The 26,595-nt window shown below is 41.7% G+C and overlaps 1 protein-coding gene across 1 annotated transcript; it reads left to right on the plus strand.

Annotated features, from left to right (window-relative positions):
- Positions 1–321: 321 nt before the first annotated feature.
- Positions 322–25,152, plus strand: SPMIP4 (sperm microtubule inner protein 4). The gene is given in 10 exon segments (XM_009941386.2): positions 322–435; positions 6,848–7,050; positions 11,057–11,128; positions 16,892–16,921; positions 18,111–18,295; positions 20,532–20,620; positions 21,752–21,926; positions 22,131–22,222; positions 24,325–24,441; positions 24,589–25,152. Coding segments are annotated over 10 exon segments (1,641 nt in total).
- The last annotated feature ends 1,443 nt before the right edge of the window (positions 25,153–26,595 follow it).

Below are 26,595 nucleotides of genomic sequence, written 5' to 3' on the forward strand. Positions count from 1 at the left end.
CCCAAGTGAGACTTTCTGAATGCAAGTCCAAACTTTCTCACCCCATTACTTGAAAGTTTATTTCTAGCTTCTGTTTATTAGTAACACAAATCACCGGCACTGCACCTCCTTAATCTTCCCCTTTTTTTGGTTTTATTTTGCAACCTGGTACAAATAACCAGTAGCAGTAGTAAAAGCAACTATTGTTTCCTATCAAAACTTGCCAGAATTGGGCAGAATTCATCCATGTCTCCTCCTTAACATCCAGCTGCACTAACAAAACCTTTGATATTTGGTATTTTATCCCTGTATCTTCCCCTGGAAGCTCAAATATGAAACACGATGCTGCTGCATGATCTTCCCTGCTACAGAGAAACTGAGGGAACTGAAATCCTATCAAGAACCTTTGAGTCCAATGAGGTACTAACTCCACTTCAAATTCCTTCTTATCCAACTGTCTCACAAGACAGGTAAGAACAGAATGCATAAAGGTAAATGATTCCATTAAAACTATTTGATATGCATTTGCTGATACCGAAAGTATTGTCTAATGGTTATGTTCTTCCAGCATGACACAATTTTTTCTTTTTGTTTTAATGAAATGAAATGTTTTCTACTTTGTGCAAGAGTCTGTCAGTTCCCTGGGAAATATGTTGATTACAGCTGAAAAGAGGACTGTTAAAATACTTTATATTGTTGCTTTAGGACTCAAAATCTCCTGAAATAATTTTCATAAAGAATAAAACCAACATGTATATTGTACCTGTAATTTGGAAAAAATGAGCATATTTCACAAACTGATCACAAATGTTTATCATGTTATTCTTTGATCTGCTCATGTTTTGAACCTTTTTTTTTTTTTTCCCAGATTACAGGTTGACCTAGAAATAATGAGTTAAACTTAAAAATTAAAATTTAAAATTACAGCAAGCCAGCATTTTGCTTTCATAGTCACTAGTGTGTAATCAGGAAGTTTCAGGAATCAATGCATTTTTACTGTATTTTACAGACCCAATTATACTGTTGGCTAGGGTGCAGGATATGGCAGAATTCTCGCAATTTTTGAAGTTCTGGAACACTGAACCTCCATGCTGCTCACTAATCATGACAAAATTTTTTTGATCTAAATTTCTGTTTTTCACTTACGTAACAGATTCCAGAGTTAGCTTTAGTCCTCCAGTGTTCTTTCACATGAGATTTTACCTCTTTCGTTAGCAAAACCAATTCTTAGTTTCCATCTTACTGATAGTCTTCTGGTTTACTACTACTGCTAACTTCTTCCATTATTTGTAACATCTCTTATCCAACATCTGAATTCCAGTCAGACTATTTTGATAATATTGGATTATCACACTTGTCAAACTGTGTCTTGATGCCTCCCACTTACGTACCTTCCCTGATGCAAGATTTTGTTGTATTCCTTGTATTAGAGGAATTTGCATGAAATTCCTTCTGAACTGTTTTAACTATTGACAGACCTAAAAGTTTACTGAATTACAAGCCTGATCTAAATTTTAGTGAATGTACAGGAAAGATTCATGTTGTCTACACAGGATAATCAGCAAAAGTAAAAATTAAGTTCAGAATGGGGTGTAATATCAGGATCTGAACACAACAGCAAAGCATCTTTCAGATGACAGCTATGCTAGCCCCAACTCGGAAACACAAATAAGAAATAATCATGGCCAGGTCGTTACATTTTTTTGATCTGTGAACAGGAAAATCTGTATTGTAACACAGGCAATAAGCTACATTTTTCTGCTAATGTAACAACACACACTCACATGAACTCAGCAATTTATACCTGAAAAGAAGGTGGCTGCCTGTTCTACAACACCATACATGCTTCTTAAATAGTGCATTTTTTTCTAGTCACATAATTACAAGCAAATAAATAAACAGAACATAGTTGTTCTCAGCTTTTAAAAATAATGCATCCATGAATCTAGTCCACCATCTTGGACTAGAGTATTTGTTACCAATATTTGCATTGATAAACAGCATCCTTGAATAACCAGAAGCACGTATGTGTATTTGTATAATCATAGAATCATAGAAAGTTTTGGGTCGGAAGGGACCCCTAGAGGTCATCTAGTCCAACCACCCTGCAGCAACCAGGGACACCGCTAACTAGATCAGGTTACTCAGAGCCCTGTCCAACCTGGTCTTGAATGTTTCCAGGGATGGGGCCTCCACTACCTCTCTGGGCAACCCGTTCCAGTGTTTCACCACCCTCATTGTAAAGAATTTCTTCCTTATATCCAGCCTAAACCTACCCTGTTTTAGTTTAAAACCATTACCCCTCGTCCTATCACTGTTGTCTCTACTAAAAAGATTGTCCCCATCTTTCCTATAGGCTCCCTTTAAGTACTGAAAGGCTGCAATCAGGTGTCCCCGCAGCCTTCTCTTCTCCAGGCTGAACAAGCCCAACTCTCTCAGCCTGTCCTCATAGGAGAGGTGCTCCAGCCCTCGGATCATTTTTGTAGCCCTCCTTTGGACCCGCTCCAACAGTTCCATGTCCTTCTTGTGCTGAGGGCTCCAGAGCTGAACGCAGTACTCCAGGTGAGGTCTCACCAGAGCAGAGTAGAGGGGCAGAATCACCTCTCTCGACCTGCTGGCCACGCTTCTCTTGATGCAGCCCAGGACACGGTTGGCCCTCTGGGCTGCCAGTGCACATTGCCGGCTCATGTCCAGCCTTTCGTCTATCAGTACCCCCAAGTCCCTCTCAGCAGGGCTGCTCTCGATCCTTTCATCCCCCAGCCTGTATTGATAGCGGGGATTACCCTGACACAGGTGTAGGACCTTGCACTTGGCCTTGTTGAACCTCATGAGGTTCACACAGGCCTACCTCTCCAGCTTGTCCAGGTCCCTCTGGATGGCATCCCGTCCTTCTGGTGTATCAACCGTACCACTCAGCTTGGTGTCATCTGCAAACTTGCTGAGGGCACACTCGATGTTTCTGTCCATGTCATTGATAAATATATTGAACAGCACCGGTCCCAGTACGGACCCCTGAGGGACTCCACTCGTCACTGGTCTCCATCTCCACTGAGCTGTTGACCACTACCCTTTGGCTGCAACCATCCAACCAATTCCTTATCCACCGAATGGTCCACCCATCAAATCCATGGCTCTCCAATTTGGAGAGAAGGATGTTGTGGGGGACCGTGTCAAAGGCTTTACAAAAATCCAGATAGATGACGTCCATTGGTTTTCCCTTGTCCACCCTTGTTGTTACACCATCATAGAAAGCCACTAGGTTGGTGAGGCAGAACGTGCCCTTGGTGAAGCCATGCTGGCTGTCTCGAATCACCTCCCTGGCCTCCATGTGCCTTAGCATATCTTCTAGGAGGATCTGTTCCATGATCTTCCCAGGCACAGAGGTAAGGCTGCCAGGTCGGTAGTTCCCAGGGTCTTCCTTTCTACGCTTTTTGAAAAGGGGCACAATGTTTCCCTTTTTCCAGTCACGGGGACTTCCCCTGACTGCCATGACTTTTCAAATATCATGGAGAGTGGCTAGATTATTTATACACAAAGAAGGTAGCCTAAGGATTTTACCCTATCAACAGATAGTCAGATTCAGCATTGATATACTAAGATGATGTGTATAGTTATTTACAAGTTTATTGGGCAGGAATTAATAAAAAAAAAAAAGGTTCAGCCATTTACATCCCCCCAAAATTCACTGAATTCCAAACCAGTATGTTGCTCAGTGACTATGTCTACGTTGGCCACTATTGTGGACTACAGCAGAAGATGTGGAGCGTGCAACAGTTGGTGCTGAGGGTCTGAGGTCCAGAAAAAAAATGCATTTCAGATGCTATTTACTTTAGATTACCTCTAGTGTGACTCCAGGGATGGACGGTCCATTTGTGGATGTGGTGCATTCCTTCCAGTTAATCTCATCCAGAAGGAGTCCACTTCATGTACTCCAAAACCAAGGCACTGCAAATTAGAGACCATTGAGAGATCCATGTTAAAAGTGCAGTCCTGTTCCAAATTACAAGACCAGTGTGAATGCACCCTATGTGAACTCATACAGAGGCAGCTCCCTTTGAGACCTCTCTTTCCACAGACTTTCTGGAAGCTGTTGGCAACACACCCCCTCAGTAGTGTTGGCTTCTTGCACTGATCAGATCGGTTACTGGAGCCCTTTACAAGCTCACAATCTAAAACCCTGTATTCATACACTCTGGTTTGAGCTCCCCACCACAAAACAAATTAAAAGGGAAAAATGCAACTTTTTAAAAATAAAGGAGACACTAGCAAACCAATCTTCTTATTCCAGAACATTAGCTTTTTTTTTTTTTTTTGTAAGAACAAAGGAGCCAGAAAGCTGGAAGTTGGCTGTCAGAATTCAGAATAGATCTACAATTGCAGAAGTTAGAAATGGCAATTGTCTATTAAATGATTGACTATATTGCTGAGATTTTAAGGATTGTTCATGATATACTCTTTAAACCTTTTTTCACCCTAGACCTCATTTGATATTCTCTGGGTAGAGACACCTTTTTCTGTGCCCTTGAGGTCTTCAATATCATTGGATCAATATCAGGTGTAAATGTTTCTTTGTGAGAAGGAGACTTGGAAGCATTTTAAGCTTAACAAAGACCTATATCGGCGGAATGGATGATCAGACCTTTGTGTGCAATGTTTCTCTTTTCTGTCTAAGGTAAAGTGATGTTCTACTGCTTAGTAACCTACAGATAGCAGTCAACAAGAATCATTAATTAACGTTTCCAGTGAGAGTCAGCTTAATGAATACAAAACCACAGCCATGCAGGTGACTTGGCATCTGCCTGCCTAATTTCAGAAAGGGGAAATGAGGCTCTAAGACAGAACTTAAGAAATGGATGCTGGTGTTCCTTCAGAAACTTAAAACCAGAAAAGCTTTCTGATAATCTACAGTACATCAGATCCTTCTTATTTTGGTTCATTGTACAATATAAACATATTGCACTTTTCACCCTGGCAAAAAGGATAAAGGAACAGCATCAGGCGGTAGTAGAGTCATGCTGAACCATGTGGAAGGAACTACATGATAGGAGGGCACTGTGCTGCCAAGAAACGAAAGAACAAACACAACACAGCAGCACTGTTTGCATCTTGTAGATCATGATCTCTCACATAGATTTTCCTAAGATCTGTTCAGATATCCACGACTCTGCCACACTCTGAGTCTAAATGTACTCTGACAACAAGTTTTTGTAGCCATTTATTTTTTCTTCCTTAAAAGCCTATACTCGTAATGAAGGTCAGGACTGTGATGCTCACTTCATTGCTCACAGCCGCACAATAACAAGCCTATTTCCCCTCGTGTTTTAGGAGATGTGGGCTCAGGGATGCTGTTCTACCTCTGAATCAATATAAAACTAAGTCAGAATTAGCGGAACCTTACACATGAAAGCCACCATAATCCTGAATCCAGATAATACCTGCAGAGTGGCACTTTCTCCCAGTATAGCTTAATAAAAAACACCCTCTCCCTCTATCTCCAATGTAATGATCAACACTAGCAAAGAGTAATAATACGTCTGCTTAAACAAGGATTTCTTTAGCTGATATACCTCACTCCATCAGGAATCACACAGCCAGAAACTTAGACCAACACCATACTTTGTGGCACAAGGCAGAGAAACCCAAGCTAATTGGGAGTGAGTTGGAATATCTGCATGATTCACCACAGCCTGTGCTGTGAGAGCAGTGCAGTGCCTACACCACACTCAACAAAGGCAGTCCTACTGGTCTGCAGCCACGTCCCACTCCTTCACTCATCAGGAAAGAAACATCCAACATCAGAAAAGGATGGTAGTACAGATGAGGTCTAGCTAAAGCAAGAATCGGGGCCACTCAGTGATTGAAGGGCTGATAACAAATGCAGACATGGCTGCTGGTCACCTACCCATTCATCTAAACATCGCTCTCTCCGGTTTTATATGAATGAAGACAACACACCAGTAAAACACCCCGAGGGTGGCCATGCCCATCACATACCACAACAGTTCATTGTTTCCTTGATAAAGTTTTCAGAAAATCCTGGACAAGTAAGTGAAATTTAAATCACTCACTTTGGCTCTTATAGAATATCTGAAATTGGAAGGGTCCCATAAGGATCATCAAGTCCGACTCCCTGCTCCTCCCAGGGCTTATCTCCTTAATAAGAAGACGGTTGGCTGTGCATGTGTTCTCCTGACGGGAAAACTGCTGCCACCCAAAAGAAAAGGAAGCTTTAAATTTTCTACGAGTTTGGCATCCATCATTACAACACTGTAAACCAAAACAATGTGAGGTGAACACGCATCTAAACACATTGAACTGCTTGATTTCAAATGACACGGATGTATGGAAATATACTGAATATCCTCAGCCACTCGCACATCCATGTGAAGTGTCTGACACAGCTTGCATTCAGTTTGAATTACAGCTACTAAACAGTAACATTTCTCCCCCTCCTGTAGAGATGGAGAGGGGAGGTTTTCAAAAGCACAAATAAAAAATTCTGAAATCAGTGTGAATTAGATGCTAAAGCTTCCATTTGTGCTACTACATATACTGGCTGTCCACATGTCACTTATGTATTACTGAAGGGACAGTGCAGACATCTATGTGCTGGCAGCTGAGACTCAATTAGACTGTAAGACGTACAAGCTGCATGTATCTATCACCTTCTTTTTTCTTCTCACTGATCAAAACATAATAGACTTGATTCAACCTTCATTAAACAATTGCCAATCACTTACTTCTCCTAGTGCCAGCTCACCATAATAGCATCACCCAGAATAAGGCTGAGTAACTCAGAGCCAAGAAAATAAAGCCAAATTGTCATTGTTTAAAAGATTTCAAGTAACGATCACTTATGCCATTAAAGAACTTGTTGTGTTTTTTTTCTTTCGGATATAAAGAGTTCAGGGAATCCCTTCACCGCTGCAAGTTTCCCCAGGGAGCAGAAAGGGAGGATGGAGGAATTGCACTACCTGTACTGCCAGAAGACAACAGGGCAAAGGACAAGTCTCCATGTACATTTTTTAAAGGACATCAGCATTATAGTAATGGCGTAGACTCTTGGCCAAGGTAGGCTAGACAAATACTTCTGACAGTCAAAATGTTTAAGTGAAGTGTTTTCAACAAGAATTCCAACACACAGCTAACAGGTTAGACAGCAGTGTAGACTGAGATGTGCAAATATCTGCATTCCAAAAATGGGCAATTTAGGCTTCTACTCTTTTCATAATGCCCTAAATATTAATGTGGGAATGTATTGGTACCCACAAAACTCCACACAGTGTTTTGCTGAACATTTTGCTGAATTTCCAAATTTCCGTATCTATTTTTTGCCCATCATTTGATAATTATTTACTGTTGGCTGTTGTCCCAAACACCTTTCCTGACCTTAAAGGCTGCTACTGGCCTAATTTACAGCATACATAAATACCATAGGCATAAACATGAAAAGTCGGTGCTCAGTTTTTCCAGAAAGCTGTTGAGATCTGTCTAGACAACAGTGAAGAGGAAGAGCTCTGGGGTATGCTTTCTGAGTCAGGGCTCCTTCTCCTAGACTCTTACCACAACAAATATCTTCTTTAGGATATATTGGAGTTGGCGCCACTTCCACTGAAACCAGTTCCAAAACTTCTTATTCATCATGATAGTATTAGTCAAAAAAAAAAAAAAAACCAACAAAAAACCTGACTAGCTGATAGATAGATAGATAGACAGACAGACAGACAGATAGGTAGGACAATGATGATGCCAAATCTCTGTTGTTCAGACATTCAGGTAGGCTTCAAATCACCATTACTGACTTACAGGAAAGCTTTGAAGGCAGAAAATGCTGCTGCGTAGGGCTGACTTGGAGAAGTTCAAGGATAGCTTCAGCCCTGCAGGCTTCCCAGGAGCACAGGAACGGAATATGCAGATCAGGCATCTGCATGGCTGTCCAAGGGTTAAAACATGACTCAGAGACTAGAAACATGCCTTCTTGCCCTTGCTCTTCTCTGCATTATCATGAACTAGCCTCTCTGTAAAATGATCATAGAATCATAGAATATCTGAAGTTGGAAGGGATTCATAAAGATCATCAAGTCCAATTCCCTGGTCCTCACAGGACTATCTAAAACTAAATAATATGAGTAAGAGCGTCATCCAGATGCTCCTTGGACTCCTGACAGGCTTGGTGCTGTGACCACTTCCCTGGGAAGCCTGTTGCAGCGACCGATTACCCTCTCAGTGAAGAACCATTTCCTAATGTCCAACCTGAAATTCCCCTGATGCAGTTTCATACCATTTCCATGTGTCCTATTGCTGGTCACTAGAGACAGGAGATCAGCAGCTGCCCCTCCGCTGCCCCTCTTGAGGAGGTTGTAGGCTGCGATGAGGTCACCCCTCAACCTTCTCCAAGCTGAATGAGCTGAGTGACCTCATCCACTCCTCATCAGTCTTGCCCTCGAGACCCTTCACTGTCTCAGTTGCCCTCCTCTGGACACACTCTAATAGTGTGATGTCCTTCTTATAATGAGGTGCTCAAAATTGGACACAGTACTCGAGGTGGGGCCGCACCAGTGGGACAATCACCTGCCTCGACTGGCTAACTATGCTGTGCTTGAGGCACCCCAGGACACTGCTTGATGCACCCCAGGACACAGTTGGCCCTTTTGGCTGTCCAGGCACACTGTTGACTGATATTCAACTTTCCATCCCCCCAAACCCCCAGATCTCTTTCCGCAGGGCTGCTCTCCAGCCTCTTGTCCCGCAGTTTGTACGTATAACCAGGATTACCCTGTCCCAGGTGGAGAATCCAGCACTTGCTCTTGTTAAATGATGCTGATGGGACTTCCATACCAGGAATGTGACAAAGTGCTGTGATCCCAGTGACAGGATCAGTGCAAGAATGTATAATAAGCTTGAAACAAGAATTGTCATTGCTCTTGTGTTTTTCTTTTCTGAATATGCAATCCCTTGGATTATTTGCTGTTCAGGCACATGACTGTAGAGCCCCTGATCCATCCAAGTGAATCCCACTCTGAAGATATAAAGAGGTCCAGAAACCAGCCTTCCCTTTTCCACAAGGTGGAAAATGCCTAGGTGGCATATAGTCTGTGTAGCTGTCTTTACATTCCCACCCTCACATCGCAAGCAAGCAAAGGTTTTGGCAAACTCAGCCATAGTATCTAATGAGAAGGTAGATGAGTCACAGCGACTACATGTCCCAACCCAGAAAATCAACTTAGCTGTCAGAAAGGGAGAAGAGGTTTGCAGGCTACTTTACAAACCCATGTTCATGACATCCATCTGTTGTTTTTCTTGGTACTACTGTGGTGTGACAGGGCTGAGAGGGGAGAAGGGGAGTCTCAGTGAGTTTATGTTGTGGTTTAACACTAGCTGGCAACTAAGCCCCACGCTGCCACTTGCTCACTCCCCTCCTCCCCCCCCCGCCACACACACTGGGATGGGGGAGAGAATCTGAAGGGTGAAAGTGAGAAAACTCACGGGTTGAGATAAAGACAGTTTAATAGGTAATACAAAAGCTGTGCACGCAAGCAAAGCAAAACAAGGAATTCATTCACTGCTTCCCACGGGCAGGCATGTGTTCAGCCATCCCCAGGAGAGCAGGGCTCCATCACACGTAACGGTTACTTGGGAAGACAAACACCATAACTTCGAATGTGTCCCCCCCTTCTGTCTTCTTCCCCCAGATTTACATGCTGAGCATGATATCATACAGCATGGAGCATCCCTGGGGTCAGCTGGGCTCAGCTGTCCCAGCCGTGTGCCCTACCAGCTTCCCATGCTCCCCCAGCCTCCTCACTGCTGGGGCGGGGTGAGGAGCAGAAAAGGCCCTGACTCTGCGTAAGCACTGCTCAGCAATAACAAAAACATCCCTGTATTATCAATGCTGTTTCCAGCACAAATCCAAAACATAGCCCCGTATTAGCTACTATGAAGAAAATCAACTCTACCTCAGCCCAAACCAGCACAGTTTAGTTTAAGATGGAGATGCTCAGCGCTTCTGAACACACAGCCTTGCATGAAAGCTGGAAGGCCAAATCTGCCCATAGATGGCCATGCTGCTCAACGGACACCACACGTGGCACAGAAGCACACATTACACTGGGCAGTGCAAATGTGGGAACGTGCTTAAAGAGCAAAGAGAAGGCAATAACCATTCTGAACTCACGGTTAGACCCAGAATATTATGAGCATATTCCTGTTGATCTGTTCTATAACACCAAGCCTTGGGAGTCCATTAAGCCGGCCATAAGTTAAACAAATCCCTTTTGATTCAGCATCATTTCTCTTCCTTTCTTGCAGTCAACATCTCTTCTTCAGCCATGCAATTAAGCCCACCCATTCCTTTTAGTAACAGATACTTGATTAGCTGCTTTGGGTCAAGCTCAGCTTTAGCAAGGCCAGGTCAGAACTTTAACGCATTTCTAATACCAGGAAAATCCCACTGGTTATGGCTGATTTTTCCAACTGCATTTCCTTCATTTTGCCACTCCCATTCGCCCTCTCTTCTGTTGTGTTTTTTGTTTTATTTTTTTTTACCTGACTCCCATACTAACTCCTTTATTTTCCGTAGTTTAAACTCAAAGACAGGGATGGTGGTGTCTCCTCTTCAGATTCTTTTCAATAGATGAGGACCATGCAGTTTGGCTGGATTCTGGGAGCCTCTTGGCATCAGAAGGAGCTGAAAGTGATCCCCACAACACAGGAATAACTTCACTCCTTATCAGGCCAAAAGTTGGAACCCACACCCACTCAAGGCATTCCCACAGCTCCTACAGAGTATTAGGTGTACATGGTGAGTCGCTGTAAAGGCTAAGCTTTCACAGGGGGAAACACTCAGCATTCTCAGGAACTTTGGATTCAGGCACGGGTGCTCAGTACCTCTCAAAATCCAGCCCTGCAGGACTTCTTAGATTTCAAAACCCAGGATAGATTTCCACACTGGCAGCATCTAAGAGTTTTGATATTAAATGTTATCTGAGAAATCAAGACAAAGACATATCAATTTATCTGGATTTTTATACGCAAATAGAGCACAAGCTTGATACATAAACGCTTTCTCTTTGCCCAGAGGCCTTCCCAATGAGCAATACTATGACATCACCCAGCTGAAAAAAAGTGATGTGCGTGTGAATGATGAACTTTAAGTTTAAACTATGCACTAACCAGATTGTGAATTTCATGAATATAACAGCAAACTGAATATTTGTTCTACTCTGGCGATATTACGCACATATGATACAAAGTGCAGATATGATATGACATCTGAAGGGCTATGTTCTCTAAAAAGGGATCAGCTAGCAACAAAGGAGAGCAAATGCAGTTGGGAAGGAAATTCAGAATACGGCATCGTACCTCATCGGTTTAGTATCTCTTCAATAATGGACTGCTTTACAGGTTGTCCATCTTTATCAACGTGTAATACTCAAAAATATTGGCCTTTCTACTAGTTAGAATCCAGATTAAACTGAAGTAACTGAAGTAACCATGACACCATGTGTATTTCCATTCATTTTTCTGGTGTGTATATATACATATATGGCAAAGATTATTTTCCTCACTACTGCTGTTCACGAGGTATCAGACCGAGTGAATTTGGATACTGCTAGAGTTTTGCAATCCAGGATTTTGCCACTTGATGGCACCAGCAAAACGTTTAAATTTGATCAAACTACCGAGATTTTGGATTAACATAACTTAAAGTGCAAATGTAAATTCTTCAAAAGCAGAAAATTAACAAGTTACAACTCTCATATTAGCATTCATAACTAGAGAATATTAGAAACCCGAGTATAATTCTGCAATGATTTCTCAGTTATCTTTACAGGGCTGTGAGACACCTTCTTTGACCCCACCACTCTCCCTTTAAGCTCCCAGCATGTGAGGTACCTGCTCCCATTTTGTGTAAACTCAGATACTCTAGAAAGCAGGGGATTTAATTGTAAACTGGACATTGAAGCTACACAAGGAAACCTGTAACCATCCTCTCTGTAACCCACTGCTTTTTGCAGGCTTCTCTCATTATTACCCTGTTACAGCATGCAGCACAAGCAGCAGGGAGTGTGGTTACCTACAAGAGTGTACAAGCCAAAACTCTTTCTTACAGCTTACGGCCTTTGACCAGCAATGAACATTAGAGGCATTGGCTGTGCTGCTTCTGCAGAATTTGATTTCAAGCCACACGGAAGTAGCAAGTTTCCCTGCAAGTTCCTTCCTACAAATTTCCTAAGCACTGAGTGACAAGAATTGGCCCGTGCACTTCTGCAAGACAATGGAGTAATTTTAAAGTTGTTCTAAAACCAACATTGATGCAAAGCGGGCACTCTCCTGTTGCACAGTCAAGCTGGGTGGTTCTGTTTTATTACTTAATCCATCCCCTAGAAAACTCCATTGACTGCAGTGGAATGATGCTGGGGAACAATTAGGTCCACTGTGACTTGCTAGTCAAATAAGCATCCTGTTATGTGACATTTATATTGGTATCCCTGAAACAGCAGAAACACAGATTGTGGAGTAAAACTAAAACCTGCCCTTTGCATAGGGTAAGAGGCCTGCTGTGTTTTCAGTAATTCCTAGGCTGGTCAACCTCAGATGCCTCTTGGTCAAGGATGCTCTGGGACCCATTCACTTCAGAGCAAGAGCATTACTTGTGTCAGCTCCTCACCAGAATGCAGCATCCACGTACACAGTCTGAGGCAGAGATCGTGGCACCTTTCTCGGGATTTGCTTCCTTAAGAGGAAGGAACCAGGGACTGCTGGGACTCTATGCCCTTGTGCTAGCTGCATAAGGGGAAGGAGGTTTTACACAAGAGTAGATCAAACTCTGTCCCTGTATTTACGGAAAAGTACACGACTTTGGAGTCTGTATATTTGATCAACAGCACATTGATGTACTTTCTCCATTATTTTGCACTCACATCTTAACCTGAAACATGCTGGGTCTCCATGCTTTGTCCTAGTTGGAGCATTTTCTTTTCCCATAAGGTTTTATTTTCTCATTCTTTGAAAGATGTTTAAATGAAAGAATATATCCTTTAAAACAAAAAGTGAAACACACACAAAAAAAAATGTTCCGCATTCATAGTCCAAGGTCTTTCAGAGCAAATATTCTTCCTGATGCCAGGGACTATTAAGCAGTGACAGCCATGTGGAACCTTTCCTGAAAAATACCCTCTGAATGGTGCTCTTCAGGCCTACCTGGGAGCTGTTAACACTCAGTTTATTTACCTTATAGCCTGTGAGGGCTCCTTTGAGCCATTACTGTCTTTTGTGGGAAATGAATTACCAGGCAGTTGCAATAATTCTGTACACTTTCATGGGACAACTATGCTATTGCCTTAAGCATGCACACTACGTATCCTTGTGCAGTTTTGCACTAGAATGAATCACTGGGTTTGTGCAGATGTGCTTTTGTAAGCGCATTAGCAGTGGGCCACATGCACATGCCCTCCCAGTCAAATGTAGTGGAGAAAAGTAGCTGCCTCCTCCCATCTAAAGACGTAATGAGTTCACAGAATCACAGAATCACAAAAACACAGTTCACATCAAACAAGACTGCAAAATCCTGAAAAGCCTTGAAGAACACCCTTCAGCCATTGCCAAGAACCCTAGTTATACACACGCTCATGCTGTATCAGGCTAGAGAGTTTGCAGCTGTCCTTCCAAAGACAAGTCACACCAATGAGGTTTTCATTGCGTTCAGTGACAGCACAGAATGAATTAAACCTGGCTTTTTTCCATGTGGGTTTTAATCTGCTTTCACTGTTTATCACGCCACGCTGTACTTCCATTCCTCTGGCTGTCCCCCATCTCCTTGACCCCTGGTGGTTCCCTGACCTGCAGCCCCCTGACCAAGCAGGTTTTAAGGTTAGGCAAGATAAGTGATTGCCTCCCTTTGAAAGAATAAAGGGCTGCAGAGAAAGCCAGTTTACACATGTGAAATGTTTTATTCTCCAGCCATAATTTCCTTCCTGTTAAAACTGGCATGAATGATACAACTTCTTAATAATTTACTGAGTATGTGGGAAATTAACAGGAAAGAGCAGCAAAAAGTTCTCTGGCCTGATCTAGAAAAGAAGCTGAAGGTCATGAGGCTCCCTGCACTGCATCATTCCCAGGCTAACACCACACCTGAGAGGAGAAACAGCTCTACTCCTGTGTCGAAGAGTAGAAAAATAGTGGGAAGTGGAAGCCCCTTATGAAAGTCACACGGGTTCCAATGTGTCTTTTATTACCATTACCGAACAAGTGCATCTCTGCACCCAGTGCTCAGCATGACATGAGAAGGGGAGCTGCAGAACTACTGCAGGCAAAGCCAGTGTTTCCATAGTGATACTCCCTCACACACGAGACTTGGTTGATGCCTATTTTGTCAAAAAGCATGTGATGAGTGCCCACAGTGCATTCACTGCTAGGGAAATGGGACGATGTCCATCTGGACCCCTCCCTGGATTTATTCTGAGACTTTCCAAACTGTGGGCAAAAGACTGACAGACTCCATATCCTCTGCGGACTGAACATAACGGGGCAGAAAATGTATTACTGAGCACCTGTTTCTTGTGTGATACTGGCAGACTCCAGCGAAAGTCTACTAGAACTCCAGTGACAGCATCTCAAAGCCAAATTTGGAAAAAATGCTATTCCTTTCTTCCTTCCAGTCTGAGCTCTACTTTTCTATACTGCCATCCATTTGGGTGGCTTCAGGCTTGATCACCCAGTAAGAAACACTCTCAATAACTGTCCACGTTTGAAAATGCGAAGCTTTGCTGGCTGATACAACCTGAGCTCACAAAGCTTCTCTAAATCATGGCAGAGTCATGAAAATGCATGTTCATGTTTATTGCTGCCTTAAGTTTAGATATTACATAGAAAAGTGCTCTGCAAAGGTACTGAAGTGGTTTTGCCATGCCAGAGCACAGAGCAGACTGACTCTCCTTATCTTTTCGTATTTGTATCAGGAGTGTGTCCAATGAATGCAGTGAATAATGTAGCAATTCACATTGTAACACAACGTGAATGGAAACAGAAACTGAAGATACTTCTTAGTGTTTATTTTCAATTCACATTGTTACAATGTTACAATCGTAACACAATGGGAATTGAAAATAAACACTAAGAAGTATTTTCCTTCATATCTACAGCACCAGTTCTAACTGTAGAAATCGAAAATCAACTAGAAGTATGTGTGGAACAAAATTTTAAAAATTGCTGTACTGTAAGTACGGCTATTTCTATAAAAGCTTTCCATTTTAAAGACAGACACAAAGTTTGAATCAGACTCCCAGGTCGTAACTAATGCAACAATATACAAATGGTTTTCAGAATCCAACACTTCATTTAAGTCCTGTTATCTTTGTAGCACCCCACATTAAAAGTAGATCTTTTGTTCAGCTCAGCTGAGGCATGAGTTACGCTGGCACAGTAATCTGTGAGATATCACGCCTCACGTTGATTGCACTGAGTCTCACAGCTTCTCAGCACAGATTTCACAATGAAATGCAAGACTTCTGCACATTGTATTAGAACAATGTGTGAACAAAATCGAACTGGCACTTGAAGTTTATCTTCAAAACACCCATGTCATTACGGAAAGAAATAAGCACAGGACTCCTTTAAATTCTTTGAGCAAATGGGCGTATTTCCTCTTTGTAACTGTGCAACACCTACTTTTACGGAGACTAATTCAATGATCGAGTGGCCAAGTTGCAGGTCTTGAACCACAGGTGACTTCAACAGTGCTTGGGTCCAGTGCCCATGCCACGGCTACATCATTAACCAGGAGACTGGGTAATCCCCAGCTGTGGGAGGAAGAGAGTTCCCGGAGCAACTGCTAAGGCTGAAATGATGGAGTTCCCACAGGGCCCGTTAACTTCCCACACAGCCCTGTCCTCTAACTGAGCAAGGGGAGGAGCCCTGAGACGTTATCACCATCTCCTCCTTGGGAATGAATTTGGGGCATACCTCTCCTCACTGAGAAACATGAGAGGGCTACATGAAGATTTTGGTACATGCCTTGTAGAATCAAGAAACTTTGTGTGATCACTGTACAAATAATAAAGCTTAAAAGAAAGACCACTAGCTGTCTATCTCTCCTACCCATATATGGTAAAGACCCTTTCAAGCAAGACCTGGTACTAAAGCCTTCCTCATGAAATACATGAGGTTTTGGAGCTCCAGGTGAGCCACTTAGATCTGTCCAGTAATATTGCCTTTCAGGCTCCTTTTTTTTTTTTATTATTATACCACTAAGACCCATTACGCAAATTAATTAATTTTTCAATCTTAGACATTTTTCTGACTTGGTGCAATTGCGAAGAGACTCCTAGCTAGCCTCAGTGATGAAATTCTCGCCCTTTAAAGTTAGTGTTATCTTTTGATTGCTTTTAAAAAATTTATCTGAAGCATAAAATCAGTCTCCATGGTAAAATATAAGTAATTTACCAGCATGGAATGATTAAGCATTTTCTCTGAGAGTATAAACTTTCTGTTTTGCATTACTGACAAAAGGAATTATTTTTACTAATAGCACATACCATTGCTATTTGTTTTGCATTACTGTTTTGCATTACTGACAAAAGGAATTATTTTTACTAATAGCACATACCATTGCTAATTAATATAGAGCTTATTACACAAAAGTGTAAGAGTCTAGATTTTCTCCTCGCTCCTTTTAAAAAGACATTCTGCACATCACTTGTTCCTGGTGTCTTTTCAGTCTTTGGCACCTGGCAACACAAAACATTCCTCACGTAACGAGTGGTATCAGTAAGAATATTGACTGCACTGCTTACACACTGATTTGTCCCTAATATATATTAATTGCACTGATTCAGATAAAGTGTGGGAGGTGCAAATGAACAAGGGTCACTTCAGGTAACTTATTTATTATTCTTCTTCCCTAATACAGGCTTCATAAACCACCAGACAGATTGGCTAAGTAAGTACATTTCACCCGTATCATATATTATCTTTCCTTCAAGAAATAAAAATGCATGTTGCTCATCTCACAGCCATAATTGCACAGTACAGGTTCATTGGCAATAAGCAGCAGCAATGCTACTAGGCAAAAAAACTTCTCTCTTGAATGAAGCATGTAACGATAGGTTTGGCAGGTTAGCAGTGTTTGCCTAGCACACCCCGCTCTCCTAACAAATACTAATCTTGCTGACTTGCCTATGAGCTAATTGGGTTTTCCTGGCAGTGTTGTTCATGGGCTCTTTACCTAATGGGAACTACAGTGTTTAGGAACATCTACCAAGCACAGCTAAGCGATCCAGAGTATGTATAAAACAGATTTATGAGAGAGAAGCCTTGGAAAAACCCAGCTTTGCAAGACGTCTCATTATATCATGATGCACAGCCTCAGGAACAGAATTAATTTGGCCCCTGTATAAGACTTTATACAGCAACTGGAGAAAGGTACTCACTCTCAGTAAGCTGCTGTATGCAGCTGCAGTAAAGTTCAGAAGAATCCAAACATGGTGCTAGTCTCTCTTATTGGAATAAACCACTGCCTTAATTTTCCTCAGAAGACTTCAGGATCCCCCTGATTTTAAGATGTTCTTTAATTTTATTTCTTTATTATAATTTTTTTACTCTTTTAATTTTTTATTTAATTAACTTTATTTAATTAATAATTAATAACTTTAAATAATTAATAACTTTAAAACCTGAAAGCTGAAAAGAACAGCCATAGGAACATGGGCACTCCATGAAATCCCAGTTCTCAGCATCCCATAAAATTCTCCAGTTCAGCTTTATCCTCCTTCCTCACAGAAATAAAAATGTCTTTTTAGAGGCTAATTTGGATTTCACAAGCACTAAATCAGTTAATATTAACTGAAGCTGTGCAAGAATCAGAAGACCACATTTTTATTCCCTTAAGACACATAAAAGTAAATGTGAACTGGTATGACTGATTATGTGCAAAAGGTGTGCATCATTGTGAATTCTTTGCAGGGTGCAAGCAGAAGGGGATTAAAGCACTAAGATATTGCCTTTCTAATTCTCACATCTCTCCCAGTTCTTGCAAAGTGTTTTATTTAATGCTAAATCTCTGTGAAATGCGAAATCAGGATATTTTCTTTCTTTCTATTCTTCTTCCTGATGATTCAAACCAACCCAAGACCACTGTGTCTGCCACTTCCCAGCTCTCATCCGTACCAGACACACACCTCTCGGTACGCCATGTTCCCAAACTTCAGATCACCTGAGGTTTGAGACACTGGGATCAATGCAAGCAGTCATCAGCCTTTCCATCCCAATATCCCTACCAAGGCTTTTGATGTGGTTGTTCTGATGAAGACCAGAGGTAAGATAGCACTCTGTTGGTTTACCATTTATTCTTGAAACTTACTTAAAAACATTACTGAAGTCATGCCTCTTATTTACTGAAGCTTGAGAGAGCCAGAATCTGAATATGTCAGTGGTCAAGCTAAGCATCTTGGCTTAAATTAGAGCTCTATGTGCTAATAGCTGCAGTCTCCATGGAGGATACCTCAGCACTGAGAATGGTGACTAAACCCAACTCACATGAACACCTTGTAGCCTCAGAAGCCAAGAGAGCTATTTACATATCTGTTAATCTCCACAAAGGCAAGATGGATCATTTAGTGTATCTGGTATCTTCTGTCAGACAAATAATTCTTCACAGCCCAACAGAGTGGAAGAAAAAGGAAAAAAAATGCATCAGTGGGATCTAAAACTAGCAGTTTTGAGGCCAAGTAATGCCTGCCATACCTTTGCTGGGGTACCCCTGAAATGAGAGCTGAATGGTTTAACATATTTTATCACTACACAGATGGTAGAACAAGGTCCAGGGAGAAAAAGCAATGCTTCTAACCCCTTATGAATGCTGAGATGAAGCTCTAGATATTCATTATTTACAGAACACCATGTAAGCCATCATGAGGTGCTTGTTTTTAATCACAGCAGCATTTTTCTGTGAGAGTGTTTTATATAATATATTGGAGAAAAAGCACATTAAATTTTCTTTCTTAGTCTGCTTTTCCCTGCAGGCATTCTACTACATTGATATATTGACAGGTACTTCATTTTGGAATACTTTAAAGATCACCTGCATGAACTGATGAGGAGTCCTTGGCAGCTGCTGACCACACAGGGTTATGGGGAATATGGGACAGGAGAAAGCCAGCACTTCTGTGAGCCATGGCAGTGCTTTCCAGGAAGGGTTTGGCAATAACTGTGTGAAACAGAAAAAGCGTACGCTGGCATGGATAAGAAGCTTTTCAGCGGAGTAAAAGCTGATAATGTTAAGTAGGAGGTCAATTTGCATTAATTAGCTGCCTTTCCCAGTCATTGGCACAGTGCTGTACAGTTATGTATGTAATTGGGTACACAAGCCATTTTTACTGGAGTATTTGTCCACACAAACCCAAATCTTTCCACAGAATATGTAATGCTAGTAGTAGTCATTTTTAGTTAGTTTTCATTCACCATTGGTCAATTTAAGAAGCACTAATCATGTGTGGAGGTGGGCTTATAAAGCCTATTTTTGCACAACAGAAGGATCACTGGAGGCCGAGACCTATTTCCAGCAAAGCTTAGCAGGTTCAGAATTACTAGCTAAGGGGGCAGCTATCACTGGCACTTAAAAAATACTTTAACTTCATTTGCTGTTCCTTCCACATGGTTTGATTTCCTCTGCGATCAGGACACTCCAGCTCTCGGTGACTAAAGGAGAAATTTCTGGTTAAGTACAGATAACCCAGATCACACTCAGGTGATTTTTACTACTGGACAGTTTTATTTAAAAGCTCTGTGCCTTTTCTACACCTCACCTTTACAAAACACAGAGTGGTTACTATGTAGTTAATGCTGACAGCATCACTGTGAGTTAAATAGGGAAACTGAGGCAGAAAGAGTGGAGACAGACAAAGCAGTGATAGAACCAGGGTTGGAAAGTAAGATCTTCCAAGCATGCTGTGCAGTTTCATGTTTATAAGACACCTACTAGCACTCAGTTATTCCTCTGATGGCGACAGCATTGGACTGCAAAGCCAGCTTCACAATTCATCAAGCTTTATTTTTTGTTGTCACTGTTTGCAAAAATTATGCACAGAAAATGCAGTAAGAATCTGCCATGCTTGTGTATGAATCAGTCCAGATCTCCTGCAATTAGCCATGAGCAGATGGCTTTCTGAAGAGGCACTTTATCTGGTATAAGATCCAGCTGCTTGTCACCACCTCTCTGCCTGAGATGAGTAGCCTTGAAGATCTGGTGGTGCAGATAAATCACACTGAGTGCTTCCAAAAAGACAGCTGGGTTAACTTATGCTGATTAAATGGGTGGTCTGATCTAACCCTGCTGATTTCGCACCAAAAGAGTGAAGATGAGTTCTGTCTGCAGATCCATGAGGTCATTCTCCCAAGGTAGAAGAGACATTTGCAGCAGCTCACGGAAAGAACCTCTTCCACCAGCACAGCTGTCTTTATAGTGAGCATACACCTAGAGATTAAAATGCAGATCCATCTGTCATTCTGATCCATAGTGTTCCATTACAATATGTTAAATATTTCTTCTATAGGTAATCCATACAGGCATGAAGTTGTCAGTATTCTCTTTGACTCCCAGGAGAAGGCTGTGCACTGGCCAGGACAGCACGCATACTTCCAAGTACGTACTTCATACAGAAAAGAGCAAAAAGACTTTTTTTTTTTTTTTTTTTAATTAAACTTCTCTGCATGTCTTTCATGGGAGACATTTTTACACAGAGAGCTCCTGCACTGTTCCAAACACTTGCAGGCCATGAAGCAGGCATCACGCATACAAAGAGTGAAAAGCTTTAGAGACAGTTTTCAGCCACTTCAGCAATACATAAAAAAATAAGAAGCTAGCAGTCTGTCCTATGACTGAAGTGCTTTGAGAACTAACTAACTCTCGTAGGACCTAGCCAAGCAGCTCTGGAGGTAAGAAGAAGAAGAAGAAACAATAATAGCTGCTGACCATACATTGGTGGGGGGGTGCTTGATTCAGAAGCCCAGATTATGCTCTGCAGCCTTTCAAAGAAAAGAATTTGGGCAGCAGTAGATCTTTATTCCTCCTTACCTCACCATAAGTCCTGCGAACACACTGACAGGCTGGTGTATCTATTTCCATGTCTTCAAGAAAATAGACATCCTCTTTGTTGACAGTCTTTCACTCCCACCTTGCCTTCCACAGCTGTAATGATGGAGACTAGGCTGGTCCATAAAACAGAAGACTGAATTTGTTCATGAATGATTATGTTTGTACTGTTCTTCAGCTTGGCTAAACATTAGTTCTCTTCCCAAAGGGATGTAGCCTCAAGTTTGATGAGAGAGAAAAGTCATGAATAGCGTAGTAAAAAATAGCGGTAAATGAAGAAACATACGACCTTTGTACACACACAGTCTTACGGATGTGGCGAGGGAAACAACAAGCAGCTGTCCATTTTAAGGCAACCTATTCTTGTGGCTACAAAAGAAAGCTTATATAGCCTGTAATGTTCTACTTAAGTGTGGCTACCATGGAGAACTTGATTCCAAGTTATTTGAATTGAGTTCAGCTGAATTATGTACCTGTTGAATCTTCCACTTGCATAATAATACTGTATTGAAGATATTTTTCCACCACATTTGTACTTTTGTAAGCATTTACTAAACAGATAAGGTGGGGACACACAGACACACACGACAGCAGTGTGTGTTATTTCAAACTTTTAAAATAGCTTATCTACCCAGCACACATATTTGGTTTATACCATACATATTTCTTCTCATCCTTCAGCTTCCCAAGTTTTCTGAAGAAAAGTGTCAAATATACTATTCAAATCCGCGAAAGACAGTGGCCCCCAACTCCACTTTTAAAGACCTAGAACATAACCCCTCTCCAAGAACAACCAATCTGCTACGAAACACTGAAAGAGCTGTAGGGATCACAACGTACAGTCGAGACTTCACAGGTAAGCACTTTTTGTTAAATTAATTTACTTGGGATAGCAATGGAAGGCGACAAAGTGCTAGCCCCTAAATTTACCAAATAAATTCATTTTTTGTCATTTAACAACACAGATGACACAAACTGAGGTTTTTCAGGGGGACTGTGGCTAAATTCTGATTTTCCTAACCAATAAAAATGTGTGACTATAAAATATGTCTCCCTTAAGGAAGAGGTCCTATGAATCCCCCTATGCTGGATAACTGTTACATGAAAGCAGTTGGCAGATTAACTGGAGAACTAAGCGAAGACGAGGATCTAGTAAGCACTGCATTTACTGAGAATCTCATTCTTCCACCACAGGTAATACTGGCAAGAGTATTACCAGACTCAGCTAGCAGAATTAAGCCTTGTCTTTCGTAATACTTGAGTGCAGGGCAAGGCTCACTCTAAAGCAGAGGCGAAAGTTCTGTATACTAAAACAGCCCTGACACAGCTGGTTGACTGAACCTTTGTAATGGGTTGATGACTCATTCAGGGTTTGCAGAGGGGAAAGTTATTGTGATTATCTGCTTATGTTTTACCTTATCATTTCAACTTGCCACCAACACATGACAGCAATTCAAAGGACCTTTTGCCTTGAGAAGTATGAGTAACAGTCTCCATAAAACAAATTGGCAGCTCTCATGTGAATGCTGCAGCACTACAGAGATCGAAACATACTGGATAGATGTCCAGAGACTGAAACATATTGGCTAGGTGTTCAGCTGGTGTTAATCAGGACAACTCCACTGAACTCATCAACTTACTGTCTTTATTGCACATTGCTTTATTTGAGAAGTGACCTAGTACCATTCTAGTACCATTGCAGACTATTGTCTCTTTACTAACTACAGCATTTTAAGTTTGGCAAAGTTTCTAAGATTCATCCTCCTCCATTTATGCAAGTCATTTGCCTTTTTTCCTTAAGGGTGCATCAGTAACATTACCAGATTCTACTTTAATGCAAAAGTTTACTCTAAAGAACATACAAAACTACATTCAGAAACTCCATGTTTACTGTCTCCAACAATTTTATATTCTGCGTGGCCTCTATAAAAGAGAAAAAAATCTATTTGTATTAAATGCTACCTAGGCAAATGAAGCATAACATGGTATAACAGGCACAGCATATCAAGTTGAGCTGCTTTTTGCTAATGCATCATTACCTGTAATGGCTTAAGCCTTTCAGTGACACCTGCACATTGTCATGCAGAGTACATACACGTCTAATTGACTGTAACTGACTAAGCAAATCTGCAGGTAAAACAGAAGGAAGGATTCCTGCTCACCCTTCCACAGCACTGCTGGCTTTACAGCACTTCTGGGTTCAAACTGCACAGCCATACAAGAAGCAGGGCAACTAAGATCCTGTCATTTTCTTATAGTCCAAAAATGGCCCTGGATAAAAAGTACCCAAATTGTCCTACTTTTCTTCTATTGGATTTAAAAAAAAAAAAATCAACTAAGGAAATCTGTTTTGAAATGGTATTTACAAGTTTCTGATAATTGAATCCCTGTAACTGAAATGGAAAATCTGTCTAACTTTTTCTGCAGCGTGATGAAGAAACAAATATTTCATTTTATGACGATGAACACTTTAAAGACCAGTTTCAACAGCTGGTCTGTGGAAACGAAAATCCAAACTAGCAGCTTACATTAATTCAAAACTGAGCAGTTTTATTGCCCTCTGGCTTCCAAAGTGTGACTGGCAGAGGCCTACGCTGGCCCATGCTGATTTATTGGAACAACATTATTCCACTTAAAACATACACAAATTAAACATCAAATACTCATTGTTCAGCACAGTAACTGCTGACATCCATTCTTTGGCTATAGGACTCCAATGTACATTATGTTTGAACAGTTCCTACACAATGCAGCTTTGACTCTGCACCAGTATCTGAAGACTCAACACTACAAATGATTAATACAGGGTAATAGTATTCAAGCAGTGCATCAAACTGTGGTTGAGAGAACTAAAAAGCCACATGCCAGCACCCTCAGTCCCTCTTGCAACAGTTCCTAAAAGAATTTAAAAGCACACTAATGCAAGTCACCCTTTATACTGTCATACTGCTTATGACACCACAAATGGAAGACAGAATTTTACAGAAGAAAGGAGAAGAGCACAAGACATCTATACCCATTCATAGCTTATTCATTGGCATGGAGCAGAATATTTTCTATTCCAAAGCATAAAGATTGACTCTAAGCTCCTGAAGTGGCAAGACAGTAACAAATGTCTGGGCTCCTACCCTTTGCCTGGGAGACCCCTAACCGAGCTGTTCCACTAGTCTCAAACAATGGTCTATTCAAATAAGCAGTGCCTGCTAAAATAAGAGACTTAGATGACTGTAAATCCTACTCTTTCCTCCATATAGAAAGAAATATTTCTGCCTAGTCTCTCACAAGTGAGACCTCTTGAAGGGCGCACTGCATGTTTATTTCCAGGTCGACGTCCCCGTGAATCAGTTCTGCACGAACAGCTCTCTTCCAGTGTTCAGATGCCTCTGCCTCTACGCAGAGTCCCTGCTGTTGTACCCAGCCACTCGAACACCACGCTGAGTAAAATAAAAACAGCAGCCAGTCTAGGTTGGCAGTGTAAAGTGACAGAAAGCATGGACCAGAAATGGGAGGTGAGCCAGGAGAAGGCCACTCTGTCTCAGACATGCTACCAGAAAGTTCACTATCTGGATACTCGGCTGCAAATAAGCAAACTTCAGAAAATCACTGACACGTTGCAAACAGAAGCACTGCACAGACAGCAGCTTTCAGGAAGGCCTGAATCTGAGTCTCTTCCAAAATCTGCACGTTCCCCTTCCTACAAAGACTTCAAGCACAGAGATATGGATCAAGATACAGTATGGGAAAACCCAGCTAGTCTAAGTAACCCAGGCTTACCACTAGATGTCAAGAGTGAGGAAAACAGAATTTTGTTGCACAAGCTTTGGCATCAAGAGGCACGTCAGTCTGCACGGAGACCAGAGGATGGGCCAAGAGAGACAGCGCTGCCTGAATGGATCTCCGGCTGCGAGGTTCCTCAGTGTCAGGCAGCACTGCTGGAGCTGCAGCATTCCTTCTCTGAGACAGCAGCACAAAAACATTTTCATGATTCCATAAAAGGAGAGGCAAAAGACCTCAGAGATAACATAACTGAGGGAAAAAGACACAAATGCTGTGGTTTCAATGCTTTTTATTTCTTTAACTGACACATTCCTTGATCCTTTCAAAACAGAGTAACAAATAAAAAATACTTCAGTACAAACTGTCTGTCCTTTCCTAGAGAACCACAATAAATTCAAACAGTAAAGAGAAGACCAGCTAAGGTAGCTCAGGACATGCACAGCCTGTTTGAGAAGACTAGATGAGCTTGTCTTCGTCTACAGGCTGTGAAAACATAACATCCTGAGAAACACATTAGTGGGATAAACACTGGTTAGGGAAAGAACTGGCTCATTAAAGGCCAAATGGGTTCACAAATAAGTGTTAACAGTCCGAGAGGGAACAAATTTAGGCTGGGAATCAGAAGATTATTTTTAACGGTCACAGCAGGGAGGTTCAGGATTAGCTCTTCAATAGATGAGGAGAGGATCTGAAAACAGGCTGCTTTAGAATGGATTTGACCAGTTTGTGAAAGGACCTATGGCACAATTGCCATCAACAGCTGGGCATTATAGTTGGTCACCCTATAAGGCCCTTTGCAGGCCCTCACAGGCACCAAGCTTCCAGGTCAAAAGGACCCTCTGCTGCTCTGCAGGGAGTGAAGTTCCAGTAATGTCAGCATCACTGTGCACCCACAGCGACAAACACGATGCTCGACAAACACGATGCTCGTGAGCTGCGGAGTCTCTTTGTCTGTGCACAGCACATTCCCAAAGCCTCCACACTCTAAGGCTGACCATGGCCTCTCCAAGCCTACATTCCTGTGTCAGACCTATTGTGGCTTGTATTTCATACCCTTCTCTTTCCTTTTTTACTCACTAAGACAGGAATGTTTAAGAGAACTGGAAAGGCCATAGAGACTGTATTTAAACTGCAGTGAAGACTGATAGAAGGAGAATGGGATTTAGCAATCCCTGCAGGGCTTTGAAGGAGCTTTAGAATGAAGTAGGTGAACAACAGAAAACATGCAATCTGTTATGAGGAGTTAGCCCTAGATGGCTGCAAGCGGTCAACGTAGTATCTAGGCACTAATACCTGGAATTAACTTGGTTGCTATAAAAATAGTTAAGAGCAGAGATAGGGACAGAACAGCTCTTCTGCCATGTTGTGCTTACTGAGCTGTTCAGGATTCCTGAGAAGTGTGAACAAAAACCAACCAAACAAAAACTTCCCCACATGCAACATAGTTAAACATCTTAAATCATTTTTTTAAAGCCATTTGAAAATAAGAAAGTAGCAAAGGAAACTTTAGTGGAAAGCTATCTCAGGGATTAGCAACTGGCTTTGCAAAAAGAATGCAAAGAATATGCTTAAATTGCTATTTTCTGTGTGCTGACAGATTAATATTGCTGCTATCCACAAAACAGAAACATAGCTAATATTGGTTCAGTGAATATCTTAAGGAGCTGCAGCCAAGTGGGGATTAGAGAAGCAGAAACAGCATATGGGCATTCACTGGCTTTTTTAACTGCTTCATTAAATGAGGGATT

Source organism: Opisthocomus hoazin, chromosome 4 (assembly GCF_030867145.1).
Source record: "Opisthocomus hoazin isolate bOpiHoa1 chromosome 4, bOpiHoa1.hap1, whole genome shotgun sequence".
NCBI lineage: Eukaryota > Metazoa > Chordata > Aves > Opisthocomiformes > Opisthocomidae > Opisthocomus > Opisthocomus hoazin.